Source organism: Rhinopithecus bieti, unplaced genomic scaffold, assembly GCF_001698545.2.
Source record: "Rhinopithecus bieti isolate Rb0 unplaced genomic scaffold, ASM169854v2 scaffold_574, whole genome shotgun sequence".
NCBI lineage: Eukaryota > Metazoa > Chordata > Mammalia > Primates > Cercopithecidae > Rhinopithecus > Rhinopithecus bieti.
This window is the reverse complement of record NW_016803605.1, coordinates 5,473,042-5,486,714: the sequence shown is the minus strand read 5'-3', so window position 1 is coordinate 5,486,714 and position 13,673 is coordinate 5,473,042. Positions and strand designations below refer to the sequence as shown.

Sequence of the window (13,673 nt, the reverse complement as noted above, 5' to 3'; positions counted from 1 at the left end):
ACTTTGCAGCGACTGCCAGGAGGGGCCGTGATCGGGCTGGGGCTGTATAGCCCCAGACAGGGACCCCAAAGGGTCACTCGGCCCCTCTGGCCTGCTCAGCCCAGCCCAGACCCCCCACCAGCTATAGCCAAAGTGAATCTTCTCCCAGGCTGGGGGAGTGAGGCAAGCGGGAGGGAGTGCAGGCAGAAGCACACAGACCCAGGCCAGTGGTGAGTGCCAGCCCTGCTGAGGGGCTCCCGCGGTTGCATGGGGGGACCAGTCGGAATCTGTGGGATGGTACCAGCTGTCCCTGGTCCCTTGCTGACTCTGGTGACCCTCTGCCCTGTGGCAACCCCATCGCTGCCCTCTCTGGGCCACTCCTGGTCTCCCGTCTTCCCCCTAGGCCTCAAGACTGGGAAAGGCTGCACAGAGGTGGGGTTACAATTCCTGACCCCCAGGGCAAGGGTGCTGCCCTCCTCACACCTGGGACACCCCACGAGCCCTGAGGCACAGCAGTGTGGGTGGGGAAGCCTGGGCCTCCAGATGGATGGTCCTGGTGCATCCGGCTCTGCCACTAGGGGCTTGGAGAGGGCAACCTTCCTGAACGAGACGAGCTTGTAAAGTGCCTCCTGGGCTGTCCGTGGGAGGGAGGGGCCCAGCAGCAGGGCCTGCTTTACAGGTCCGGGCTTCCCTAGGTTCTACCCGCAGCTTTCCTCGGAGCTTCCTTGGTCCTCATCTGGCCTCATTCCAGCTCTGTCAGGTCCCCGGTCCCCCCACCCCACTAGACAATGCCACCAGCTCCCACCTCCTCCCTGGATGGCCAAGTCCTCCCAGCCCAACCTCCAGCTCCCTGTTAGGCTGAAGCAGGGGTCCAGGTGGGCAGAGCCTGGTGGTGAGGGGTGCTCAGCAGCAGAGTGACCCCCCAGTGAGGGGAAAGCGTGTGGGGTGGTACCTTCTCTGATGTCCAGCTCAGGGAGACCAGGGGCCCTCTCCAGGCTGGGGCTCACCTGCCTGGCTGGAGGGTGGGGGCCAGGGGTGATAGGGTGGGGTGGGGCAGGGCGAGCAGGGACAGACGCCTGACGCTGGGGTATGGCTGAGCGCATCGGGGCCTCGAGAAGCAAGAGCAATGGATGGCTCAGCCACATGGGGGGCCACCACGCTGCCATGTCTATCAGGGGCCAGGCAGGACACTGGGACAGTGCCAGGCCTGCGGCTATCAAGGGTGGGCCCCTTGGCCCTCCTCACGGATGAACACAACTGCTAGAAACCCCCATCCCAGCCTCAGCCCCTGCATAGCCACACTGACCGCAGCTGTGAGAATCCCTGGCCCAGCACGGGGGGCAGCCACCTGGCGGGGACTGAGAAGGGAACCCAGACTATGCTTGAAGCACCAAGAGGCTTCATGCAGGAGCCAAGCATGAGGAAGGTGGGGCCCTTCCTAATGCACCTTCTTCCAGAATCCTCCCGAGAAGGCAAAGCTTCTCAGCCTGGACACTTCAGAGTCTTTGGACTTGACCAGTCTCTGCTGTGGGGCTGGTCCAGGCACTGCAGGTGCCCAGCAGCCTCCCTCCCTCTACCCACCAGGTGCCAGCAGCATCCCTCCCCAGCTTCAGCAGCTAGAAATGCTCCGAGACCTGGCCATCAGCTGTCCCCTGTGGGCATGACGGCCCTGGCTGAGTGAGGAGGGTGAGGGGCCTGGTGCACTCACTCTGGGCAATGCTGGATGCCGTGTAGCTCTCGGCCATGCCTGACACCTGGCTGGCGATGCTGATCTCACTGGCTCGGCGGAAGCCACGACTGGCAGGGGCAGTGCTGGGCGAGGAGGGGGTGGCATGCTCTTGGAAGGCCACATTGTGGGTCTGGAGCACATCCGCTGCAGGTGGACAAGGACCAGAGGCCAGGTAAGAGAGGCCCTGCCCAGCCCTGCCCAGCCCCGGAGCAGTCAGGGAGCCAGTGTGTCAGGGTCCAGTGTATGCCTAGGCTGGGGGCCGGGCAGCAGCTGTGCCAGAGCCACCTGCTCAGGGCCGTGAGAGGGAGGGGCCCAGAGCTTCAGCAGGTGAGGAGGAGGGCTGGGGCAGGGTGGACTGAAGAATGGACACAGACACAGGGCAGGGAGGCATGGCAGCTGGGCTCAACCTCAGTCACCCTCCTGCCCCACACACACCCCTCAGCTCGTGTCCAGCAGCCCCAGAGGCTCCAGGGCCTCCAGAGCTCAGCCTGGCCTGACCTGACCCACAGCCCACAGCAAAAGCAGCAGCTCCACCCAGGTTTGCAGGGTGCTGACAACAGGTGACAACAGGGTGGCTTCCTGGGGATGCCCTGCACATGCAGAGCACAGAGAGAGGCAAGCCCTGGGCGTCCCTCACACAGGCCACAGCTAGCAGTCCCTGATGGGCGTTTGGGGACAAAGGCAGGTGCTGGGGCCTCAAGCCAGGCTCACCCAGGCCCAGGCTGAAGACAGGAAAGAATGGGGAGGACGGGGATCCGTCAGACAAGCCACACCTGGACGGGGTACAGGAGGTGCCCTGGGTGACCTCAGAGAGGGAAGGAGTGGGCCCTGGGGAATCCAACCCCTCACTGGGACCAGAAGCTTCCCCAGGTGAGGGGTGGGCCTGGCTGGCTCAAGGCCTCACCCCATCTCCCGTCTGCTTCTGGCAGAGCCCTGGAACTGTCACTGATGTGCTGTGTGGCCCTGAGATAGCCTCTGCTGTCTCTGAGCTGCTGCGCCCCTTTGCTTTGGGTCTGCCCTGCCTCTGGCCCACAATATGCGGGAGGAGGCACCCATACCAGTTCCTCAGGGCCGTCCCGCCCAAGTCTCTGTTCCTCACCACCCAGGTCCCACCAACTCTTGAGTGGCCAAGGAGGGCATGGGTTGGGGGGTGTCCCTGAGGAATGGGTCAGCCAGCGAAGCAGACGTCACCACGAGCAGGGGAGGGTACACACACTCGGCAGAGCCCGGGCGGGGCCCGTCTTGCCAGGTGGGCGCGGGAACAGGCATACTGGTTTCCAGGAAGCTGTCCCCGTCGGGGAGAGGGGCCAGGGGGCCGCCCTCCAGGACCAGCTCGGGGTTTCTCTGCACGGTCTCGACTGGAGGCAGACGGGGAGAGAACAGAGGACAAGAACAGACACTTGCATGGGCCATCCAGACACGCTCCAACACAGAGACTCAGGGCTCTTTGAGGACCAGGACATGACAAGACGTTGGGACACACGCTGGGGCAGGGGTCGGGCCAAGCCCACCTGGACCTCCCCTGCCCCAACCTGTCTCCTGCATCCTGTCTCGGGGCCAGCCAACTGCCATGATGGGACCCAGCCGACCAGGCCCCCTACTCAGTGAGGGTCCCTGGTGGGTCCTTAGCTCTGTCTCTGCTGGGATGGAGGCTCAGCTGTGGAGAGGGGAGTCTGGTCTCATTCTGCCCCTTCCCTGCTCCAGGGACCCTGGAACAAGGCCCTGACCTGTGCCCTCCGAAAGGTGGGAACCATCATTCCTGCCTCAGGGATCAGTGCGGAGGGATGCACCACCCCCCGCCTCCCACCCCCAACCGCTGTCCACCTCTGAGAGGCATTCAGCACAGGCTGTCCCTCTCACCTGGGGAAGAACCACGTGGCATGGAGGACCTAGAGGCCAGGGAGCCACGCCTCCCCGACCTTCCCCTAGAGGAGCAGGGCGGAATGTGCCTCTCACCCAGCAGTGTGGAGCAGCCGTCCCCCAGCGGGTAGCGTTGGTAGCGGGGGACACTGAAAGGCGGCAGAGCGTGGAAGCGCCGTTCCAGCAGCGGCTCCAGGCGCGACGCTGACGGGTCCGCGGGATGGAAGAGGTTGTAGACTTGCTGGCAGGCCGGCCGCAGCTGGAAAACTGGGTGTGGGGGTGTTGGCTGCAGAGCTGGGGCTGGCCCTGAGGAGCAGGGGTGGGGGTGGGAAATTTGGGAACTGGGTTGTCTGCCGAAAGTTAGGGAGAGACGGGGGTGTGTCTCTGTCAATTTAGGACCTGTTTCGGTCATTGTCACTTTTTTTTCAGACAGGGTCTTGCTCTGGCACCCAGTCTGGAGGGCAGTGGTGCGATCTTGGTTCACTGTAGCCCCAGTCTCCTGGGCTCAAGTGATCCTCCCCCCTCAGCCTCCTGAGTAGCTGGGACCACAGGTATACACCACCACACCTGGCTATTTTATTTTTTGTAGAGATGGGGTCTCAGTATGTTACCCAGGCTGGTCTCAAACTCCTGGACTCAAGGCATCCTCCCACCTGGGCCTCCCAAAGCGCTGGGATTACAGGCGTGAGCCCCCACGTCCAACCTCTTAATTTTTTTTTCATTGCAAAAGTTATAATGATTGTGGTAAAAAGTGGTTTGCAGTACAGAAGAGCACATGATGAAGGGCACATGGTGGAAACCCTTTCCACCCCAGGTCCCCCTGCAGCTCCAGCTCGTCTTGCAGGAGCCCCACCGAGTGCTGGCTAAGGCAGCCCTGCCCTGCCTGTATGGGAAAATGTTTCTTCATCTGTCAAATGGGGCGGCAGTTCCAACCACATCATGGAGTTAAGGAGATCACGTGAATGTAAGGATGTGTTAATTATCAGTACTGTATCTCACTTTTAGAGGGACATAAACCGGAACATATGCTATGCCTTCTGAACTTTGTCTTTTCTTCCTGCTTAACACAACAAATGCTGGCGTCTTTCATGTGAGCATGCATAGTTTCTCCTTGCTCTTTTTCAGGGGAGGCAGGTACTCCACTGTGTGACTGTGCCAGAATTGATTTAACCAGTCCCCTCCAAATAGATGGACATTTAAGTTGGTTCTGGTTTTTCACAGTGACACATAATGTGACCGCAACGGCACTTCCCTAAGTCTCCATGCACCTGTGTGGGACTCTGTGGGGCTGTTCAGAGCCTGCAGTGGACGGGGCACAGGGATGACCTCCATGGGGCTGCACCCCTTTACACCAAGTGTGAGCTGCCTTGGTTGTTGGGGTCCCTTTAAAGCTACCCATTTCTCTTCCTGGCAGTGCTGGTCACCAGTTTGTGGAAGGGGAAGGGGCCTGGGTGCTGAGTCCAGAGATCTGCTCTTTTTTTTTTTGAGACCGAGTTTCACTTTTGTTGCCCAGGCTGGAGTATAATGGCACGATCTTGGCTCACCGCAACCTCTACCTCCCGGGTTCAAGTGATTCTCCTGCGTCAGCCTCCTGAGTAGCTGGGATTACAGATACGCGCCACCACACCCAGCTAATTTTGTAATTTTAGTAGAGATGGGGTTTCTCCATGTTGGTCAGGCTGGTCTCGAACTCCCGACCTCAGGTGATCCGCCCGCCTCGGCCTCCCAAAGTGCTGGAACTACAGGTATGAGCCACTGCGCCCAGCCAGGTCTGCATTTTTAACCTAGCACTTGGCAAGCATCTAAACCTCTCTGAGCCTCAGTTTCCCCCTCTGTCATCTGGGGGTGTAACATGGGCCCTGTGTGGCTCCTCTCAGGATTGTGTGGCTCCTGGGGCTTTGCAGGCTGATCCCAGGGCACAGGGCAGGGACTGCTGCTTCAGTGATGCCCAGCTACCAGCCTGCCTGCCTTGGATAGACAGACGCACAGCTGTGGCCCCTCCAGGGCTGGGAGCCCACTATACCCAGGAGGCTTTGGGGATGCCCTGCCTCTGCATCTCTCCCTATGGGAGGACCTTGGACCTGGGAGGCTGTCTCCATCTGACTCTGGGGTGGTGCCTTTTCTCCCTGGACCTCAGCTTTCCCATCTAGGGGATGACCCTCAGCTCCCACAGGCATCCTGGAGATGAAATGAAACAGCAGGTGTCACGGACAGCCAGTGACTGAGCTGCTGAAGCAGGAGCAGGGGATAGCAAGGGGCCCTTGGTGGGGAAGACAGGAAGGAGGGCAGAAACAGGCCTGGGATGTGGCCATGATCTCGTCACAGGGGTCCACTGAGACCCCCCACACCCACCCAGCGCATGTACCTCCCCTGCTGGGCTCTCACCATCCAGGGCTGGGATGACAGTCTTCCTCAAGGCCAGGACCAGCCCCAGGGGGCACCCAAAGAGGAAGAGGTCCGTGATCTCAAAGTCAAACCTGCCCAGGGCACCTGTGCCGTCCAGCATGGTGGAGCTGCTGGAATGGCGTGAGCAGGGCTCAGTCCTCAGCACGCTGGCATGGAGGCTGCAGTGGGGAACGCATGAGGTCACACCACAGCCCCTCAGAGTCATCAGACCTAACCTAAATAAGACTTAGCTGTCATGTGAGTGCAGCTGCCATCATCTGCCAAGACACTGCTGGTGGCAGCAGGTCCCAACCTCTCTCGGGGGCCCACTGGCTTCAGGACAGCCCTGACCTGGACCACCTGCCCCTGGTCCATTCTGCCCCCAACTCTGCCATTCCCCACCCTCACCCTCAAGACAAATTGCTCCCTCAGGCCCGAGATGGCCCTTAGTGTATATGAGACAAGGCACCCAATAAGCCACTTTCTCCTGGGCCCAGACTGGGATCCCAGGTCTCAGGCTGGGGGAACCTCAGGCAGAGACCCCGGGCCTCCCGTTGGCCATCGCGGGGGATGCTCCTCCCTCTTGGAGCCTCTTCCTGCACCCAGAGGCGAGCCCCAGCCACCCAGCCCTGCCCACCTGGACAGGAAGGCCTGGTGCTGCTGGATGGTGTCTAGCTCATAGGTGGACGAGTCGCTCCTCTTGCGGGGCAGCTGCCTTTTGGGGTCCTCGGGGCCATTGCTGCGGGGGATGTCGACGTTGCTTCGGCTCAGGTGCCGACTGCTCTCCAGGCTCGAGCCACCACTACTGCCACCACCACCACTGTTGCCACCACCGGAGCAGTGTGCTGCATTCACCAGAATGCCCGGGGACAGCATGTCNGGGATCCCAGGTCTCAGGCTGGGGAACCTCAGGCAGAGACCCCGGGCCTCCCGTTGGCCATCGCGGGGATGCTCCTCCCTCTTGGAGCCTCTTCCTGCACCCAGAGGCGAGCCCCAGCCACCCAGCCCTGCCCACCTGGACAGGAAGGCCTGGTGCTGCTGGATGGTGTCTAGCTCATAGGTGGACGAGTCGCTCCTCTTGCGGGGCAGCTGCCTTTTGGGGTCCTCGGGGCCATTGCTGCGGGGATGTCGACGTTGCTTCGGCTCAGGTGCCGACTGCTCTCCAGGCTCGAGCCACCACTACTGCCACCACCACCACTGTTGCCACCACCGGAGCAGTGTGCTGCATTCACCAGAATGCCCGGGGACAGCATGTCGTTGTCCTGGAATGGCCCCATGGAGGCTCACTGCCAGGTGGCCGCTGGCCTAATCCCTTCTCCAGCATCCTGGAAGCTGCCTCGTCCCTCCTAACCCCAGGCCCAGTGGCCACAGTCCAGCAGGCCTCTCGCCAAACCAGAGGGGAGGGCCCCTGTTCCCTTCCATCCCCCCACCCACAAGCCACCCTGGACCTCACTGGTCTACAGGCCATTTGTCACTGTGCAGCAGAGGCAGGGAAGCAGAGAGGGGTCGCCCATCCCACCTCCTAGGAACCAGACCCCACTGCCCACAGTGCCGACCCTGGTTCAGGCTCACGAAACCACCCGCATTCCTAGGCTTGGCCACGTGGCAGCTGTTCCCCTGTCCCCATGCACCTGCCCTGCTGCCTCTGGGCACCTGCGCTGCCAACCTCTGCCCTTCCCATCCTTTTTTGGAGGGGTGAGGGGGGAGAGATTGTGAGAAAAACTGCTACAGCTCTTTCAGGGCCCAGGCACCTTCCCCGACTCTTAGGCCAGAATGCGCTGGGCTTCCTCAGCTCACCTGCACCCCCAGCCCCTCCATAGCCCCTGCCCTGGAGGTGAGCTCTGTCAGCAGGGCTGGGGGTTCAGGGGCTTGGAAAATGTTTGTTGAATGAACGGAGCTTAATTTGGTAGAGTCCAAGCCAGTTGGACTCAGGAAGTGCTGCCAGCATTCTGCTTGGTGGGCATAGCCTGGGGCCAGGTGCAAGAACAGGCAGGGCAGCAACCCTGGGGCCATGCAGGAGGCTTCAGGCCTTGGGGAATGTCTGGGCCCCCATTTGGGTACCTGCATGCTGACCACACTGCCCCGGCGGCTGCTGCTTTGACTCTCAGACACCGGCTGGTTGCTGTAGCATAGGGCATCAAATGCCAGGATGCCCCCGACGCAGTCCCCAATCAGGCAGACCTTGGGGGAGAGGGGCCAGAGGCCTGAGCCATTCACCCACTCGCTGGAGTACAGGCTGGGGAGGCCATCACCTTCCCCTTCAGGCCAGCCCAACCTACAGAGTCTTCCATCCTCCTCCCCTCCCCAACCTCCCTGGGACTCACCTGCCCATTGAAGGTCATGCCCTCCTGGGACTTGATGAAGTCCCCATAGGCAAGGTTGGCTCGCTGAATCACTGTGGCAACCGCCTCCTGGTACTGGGGGGAGGAGGTGGCCAGCAGGGGGAGGGCAGCCAGGGGAATGTGGTCCTGACTGCTGGACAGACAGCCTTCGTCATGGCTGTAGGGGCTGAGGCTGGGGAGAGGGGCCAGTCAAGAGAGGGCAGGCGGCTCCAGCTCAGCCCAAAGGGCCCCTCTCCCCTGACCCGAGTCTCAGCCATGGACTCAGCTCACGCTAGTGATAATCGTTCCTGGCCAGGCCCTGGGTAGGCTTGGGGACCACGGTGAGTAAGACCCCATGTCTCAGAGGCAGGCCAATATCCCCACATTACACATTTGGAAACAAAGGCTCAGCCATGGGCCCAGCCCTCCTGGGACTTGAGGCTTAGCCTGCATGTATATGTTTGGGCACCTCCAGGTAGAAGGGGCTGGCTGGTGGGTCTGGACATTGGGGCAGGAGTCCTGAAACTGGGGAGCCACCTGAGGCCCAGGGGTGGGAGGAGGACAGTGCACAGCCGGAGGCTGCAGTCAAGGGCAGATGCCACTCACTTGGAGACCAGGGCAAAGGCGTCAGAGCAGACGGGCGGGCAGGGCACCAGGCGGATGGCAAGGCGGCCCAGGGCGCTGGGGTAGTGCACACGCATGACAGTGTCGAACACATTGGCGATGGTGTTGGCATCACCCTTCTTGGAACTGGGGTCCCCGGCGCCCGTGTCCAGGATGGTGCCTCCGTGCAGCACCAGTAGCAGCACGTGGATCTTGGAGGGCGGTGCAGCCAGCGGCTGGCTAACCTCGTCCTGCATGGGTTGGGGGGGGCAGTGTCAGCTCCCCAGGGAACCCAGCTCCTTGCTGAGGCCCCTCTGTCACCCTTGGTGGGGGTGTGCCTGTTGCACACAGCCCAACTGTTCCCTCTAAGAACCCCAATTGGTTATTCAGTCCTGGGGTCTGGGGTTTGGCTGCCTTAACCCCTCCCCTGGGACCCTTGCTGGGACTGGAGCCTGGAGGAGGAGTCAGGGAGGTGGGCCTGTCCACTCCTCCTCCTGCAGCCCTGCCCCTGTCTGCCACCCTGACCAGGGGTGCAGAGGCCATGGAGGGAGTCCATTCCTTTGAGAGCATGAGCTCCGCTTCCTTCAGGGAGCCCAGGCAGTGGCTTCTGGGGCTTCCAGCTTTAAGGGGAGGCAGAGGCTCAGCCTGGTCTTGGCCTTGGGGGCTGCCTGCCCTGTATGTGTCTGTCTTGGCGTGAGCAGACAGGGCCACCACCAGCTCTAAGTTACAGAGGTCACCTGAGAATGGTTGGGGTCAGGGCATCCACAGCCTGGGTGCTAGCCCCTCTGTCTGCAGCTCTGAGCTCTCCCCCAAGCTACACAGGGCCTCCTCCCCAGGCCCCCACCCTAAGGCCCTGCCATTCCTGGCCTCTCTCTAAGACCAGGGTCTCCAAAAGGAGAGGTGTCCTGGTGGGGATGGAGCCCCAGCACCTTAGAGAGGAGGCCGATCAGATTTCGAGAGGTAATGACACAACCTTCCTGGAGGCCAGGCCTGCCTGTGAGGTCAAGGTAAGACCCTAGACCTGTACACCTGTGTAAGGGCTACAAACTGCTCCAGACTAGGGGACTGGGCTAATATCGCACGGTGTGTCAGTGCTAGGCTGGACTGGAACCTGAAGCCTCTGCCACAACTCAGCACTCTCCTGCCAGGCCAGGCTGTGGCCCTGTCCCCAGAGGTCACCCTCCCCTGCCCCAAGCTTCTGGTATGTGACCAGAGGATAGCAGCAGGGCCAGGGCCCGAGAGGGGCCACTGATAAGTACTTGCTGTGTCCATATGATGTCTGGGGTGTGGGGGCAGGGAAGGGAGCTGAAGGGAGAGTCCTGCCTCCAAGAACCCGAGGAGACAGATCAAGGAGCCAAAGCCAACTAGAGAGCCTATGGTGGGGACAGCTGGCCCTGAACTGGCCATGGGGTAGGGGTGGCACCAGGACCCAGGTGCCAACACAGAGGTTGGGTGGGTGGGGAGGGCAGGGGCTGGACCCAGGACAAGGTGGCTGGGAGCAGTGGCTTGAGCCTGTAATCCCAGCACTTTGGGAGGCCGAGGCAGGCAGATCACTTGAGGCCAGGAGTTTGAGACCAGCCTGACCAACATAGCAAAACCCCGTTTCTACCAAAAATACAAAAATTAGCCAGGCATGGTTGTGCACATCTGTAATCCCAGCTACTCGGAAGGCTGAGGCAGGAAAATCATTTGTACCCAGGAGGCAGAGGTTGCAGTGAGCCGAGATCATGCCACTGCACTGCACACTGGGTGACAGAGTGAGTCCTGTCTCAAAAAAAAGAAAAAGAAAAAGAAAAAAAAAAAGTGGCCACCAGGAAGGGCAAGGGAATGGATGGGCTGGGCCAGGAGCCACTGAGCAGCAGGAAGCCTGGTGGGTGCTGCTGAGCTGGAGGAGGAAGGCTGGGCTGCCCTCACCCCAGGAGGAGCCACGGGGCTTCCCTCTTCTTCCCAGGGGCCAGCGCAGTACCGACACTTGTCCTCACATGGGGACTAGCCACCACTGGCTGGCCTGGACACAAACATACTCAGCCCAGGGCAGAGGGGGCCACCAACTGCCCAGAACACAGGGCAGGAGGGAACAACATGAGCCCTACTGGGCTTTGGCAAGGGTTTTATTTGCAGTCCAGTGAGGCAAAGGGTTTATGGAAGAAATGTCTTATGCAGCCTCCAGGACAGGGAGGTGATGTCCATTGGTACTGAGTCACCAGGGGACGGGCAGGGCTTGGCACTGGGGGCCGAGAGAATCCTGCATAGGCCTATCTGACTGGGCTCAGTCCTGGAGACGACCCAGGGGCTCCCAGAGGCCCCTGGAACACAGTCTCCCTACTACACTCAGCCTGCTTTCTCCAAGGGGACATCATGCCTCAGCCCGAGACAGGGACTCACCCTGCCCTGGGCTCTAGTGGGGGCTGAGCCCCCTGCAGCTATACAGGCATCCCCCTACTAGTGTCTCCGCAAGGCCAGGAGCAGGGGCTCCGGTTTGGGGGTTCTTGCAAGCAAATGGATTTGGCTTTGGATGGCGGTGCCCCAGAATCAGTGCTGGGTTCTGAACACACAACCCAAGGCAGATCCAGAGCCCCAGGCCCCTTCTGCCCCTCCCCTGGGGGGGCGTCAGAGCTGTGTGTGCTGCAGGTGGGGAGGGGGCTCCGTTTGCTTATCTAGACATTAAGCAGCAATTGGAATCAACTCCCCTTATTCCATGACCCCTTCTAGAAAGCCCACCTTAGCGTCAGACTGCAAAGCAGAAAACCACAGGAGGGGGAGGCTGTGTGGATGTCCCTCCTCCTCCCCCAGACCCCCCGGGGGCCCGAGTTCCCCACAGAAGTGGTGCTGCCTCCACCTTAGGCAGCTTGAGGCCAGAGCAGTGCGGTGGCCGCAGGTGATGGTGGGACAGCCCAGCTCAGCCCTGGCTCCTGTCCCAGTGCAAACAGCTCTGACGGCCCGCAGGTGGAGGAGGATGGGGCGTGAACTCCCACAGAGAACCCCCGAAGCGGACACAGGTGCTCTACCAAGACAGCTTTATTGGACACACTGAGCTCCGCCTGCCTCCCGTGGGGCCATCTTGTCGGCCACGGCCACATCACTTCTGCCTAGACGACTGTCGCTTCCTCCCTTTTCGTCTTTTTATCTTCAGGGACAGCAGACAGGCTGGGCACAAGGTGAAGATCTTATTTTTGATCTGGAATTTACAAGTTTCTCATTTTACTTTCCCATGGGTGGAGCTTGGATAAGGTTTTCTCAGGGGTTGTCTGTAGTCCCTGGTTCTTGGGGACCTCAGAGACAGAGGGCGGCAGGCGCCTTCCTAGCAGGGCAGCAAAAAAGGAGGCCCAGGCCTCTCCCCGGACAGTACCCAGGCAGGTGTGGAGGTGAGGCTGCCAGGCCCAGAGTTCCACCTCTGTAGCCCCTCAGACTATTCCTCTGTGCCCTGCCCCTCCCTTGGCGACCGTGCCCCTGTCCCTCTGACACCCGGGCACCCACCTCTATGATGTTCAGCTGCTCCACACTGGAGGCCACCCTGAACTCAGGGGAGCTCTGGCGGTACAGACCATCTGCAATAACACAGAAGCCGTGCTGTGAGCTAAGGGGCAGCCCAGCCTGGCCGACCGGACGGAGGCTGCAACCGTGACGAGGGGAGCTTGGGGGCCCCCAATCACCATGTATGCCCAGCACTGTGCAGGAGCTGGGTCAGAAAGGAGGGGGCTGAAGCCCTGCAGCTGCCCTCCCCAGGCTCTGCGGCACCCCCAGACCTGCTGACCTTGTGTGTCTTCCGGCTCTGGGCTCTCGATCTTGTCCATGAGGTCATTGGAACTCCACTTGGTGATGTCCTTGGGGAACATTTCCTCTGTGTCAGACAGGTCCTCTGGAGAGGAGAGAGGGAAACTCAGGTGGGACTGGGAACAGTGGGGAGGCCTGGCTTCCCGAGGTGGGGAGGCCCCTGTGTACCCCTGTGTTTGGCTCTGCTCTGACCCTTCCTCAACAGGACAGCTACACAGCCCCACACCTTGGGCTTCTTCCTGACCATTAAAAAAATAGTGGTAATATTCACATAAAAAAATTCACCATTTATAAAGTGGCATTTAGTATATTCACAATGCCGTGCAACCATCACCACTATCCAATTCCAGAACATCTTGCTTCCCTAAATGGAAGCCCCATATCTGGGAGCAGTGAGTCCTCAGTCTTGCCTTCCTTAGCCCCTGGCCACCCCCAATCAATTTTCTGTCTCTACAGATTTGTCTATTACAGACATTTCCTATAAATGGAACCATACACTTGTGTCTGGCTTCTTGCACTCAACATAGGGTTTCTGGGGTTCCTCTATGTTGTAGTGTGTGTCAGATGCTTCATTCCTTTTTATGGCTGAACCATAGTCCATTGCGTGGACACACCACTTTTGTTTATCCACTCATCAGTTGATGTTCCTGTTTTTTTTTATTTTATTTATTTATTTTTGAGATGGAGTCTTGCTCATCACCCAGGCTGGAGTGCAGTGGCGTGATCTCGGCTCACTGCAAGCTCCGCCTCCCAGGTTCACGCCATTCTCCTGTTTCAGCCTCCCGAGTAGCTGGGACTACAGGCACCTGCCAATGCGCCTGGCTAATTTTTTGTATTTTTAGCAGAGACGGGGTTTCACCGTCTTAGCCAGGATGGTCTCGATCTCCTGACCTTGTGATCCACCTGCCTCGGCCTCCCAAAGTGCTGGGATTACAGGCGTGAGCCACCGCGCCCGGCCTCCTGTTTTTTTTTAAAAAAATGCTATATTGGCCGGGCGCGGTGGCTCACGCCTGTAATCCCAG

At 60.2% G+C, this 13,673-nt stretch overlaps 1 protein-coding gene across 1 annotated transcript in view; it reads right to left on the bottom strand.

The window, feature by feature from the left end:
- The window catches only part of PITPNM2 (phosphatidylinositol transfer protein membrane associated 2), a 124,292-nt gene that overhangs the window by 3,332 nt on the left and 107,287 nt on the right, over nt 1–13,673 (bottom strand). Inside the window, 12 exon segments of the mRNA XM_017888987.1 lie at nt 3–12; nt 1,688–1,852; nt 2,923–3,066; nt 3,665–3,835; nt 5,954–6,132; nt 6,591–6,798; nt 7,137–7,215; nt 8,015–8,134; nt 8,278–8,467; nt 8,881–9,128; nt 12,355–12,425; nt 12,632–12,736. Of these exon segments, the coding sequence (XP_017744476.1) occupies nt 3–12; nt 1,688–1,852; nt 2,923–3,066; nt 3,665–3,835; nt 5,954–6,132; nt 6,591–6,798; nt 7,137–7,215; nt 8,015–8,134; nt 8,278–8,467; nt 8,881–9,128; nt 12,355–12,425; nt 12,632–12,736 (1,690 nt within the window).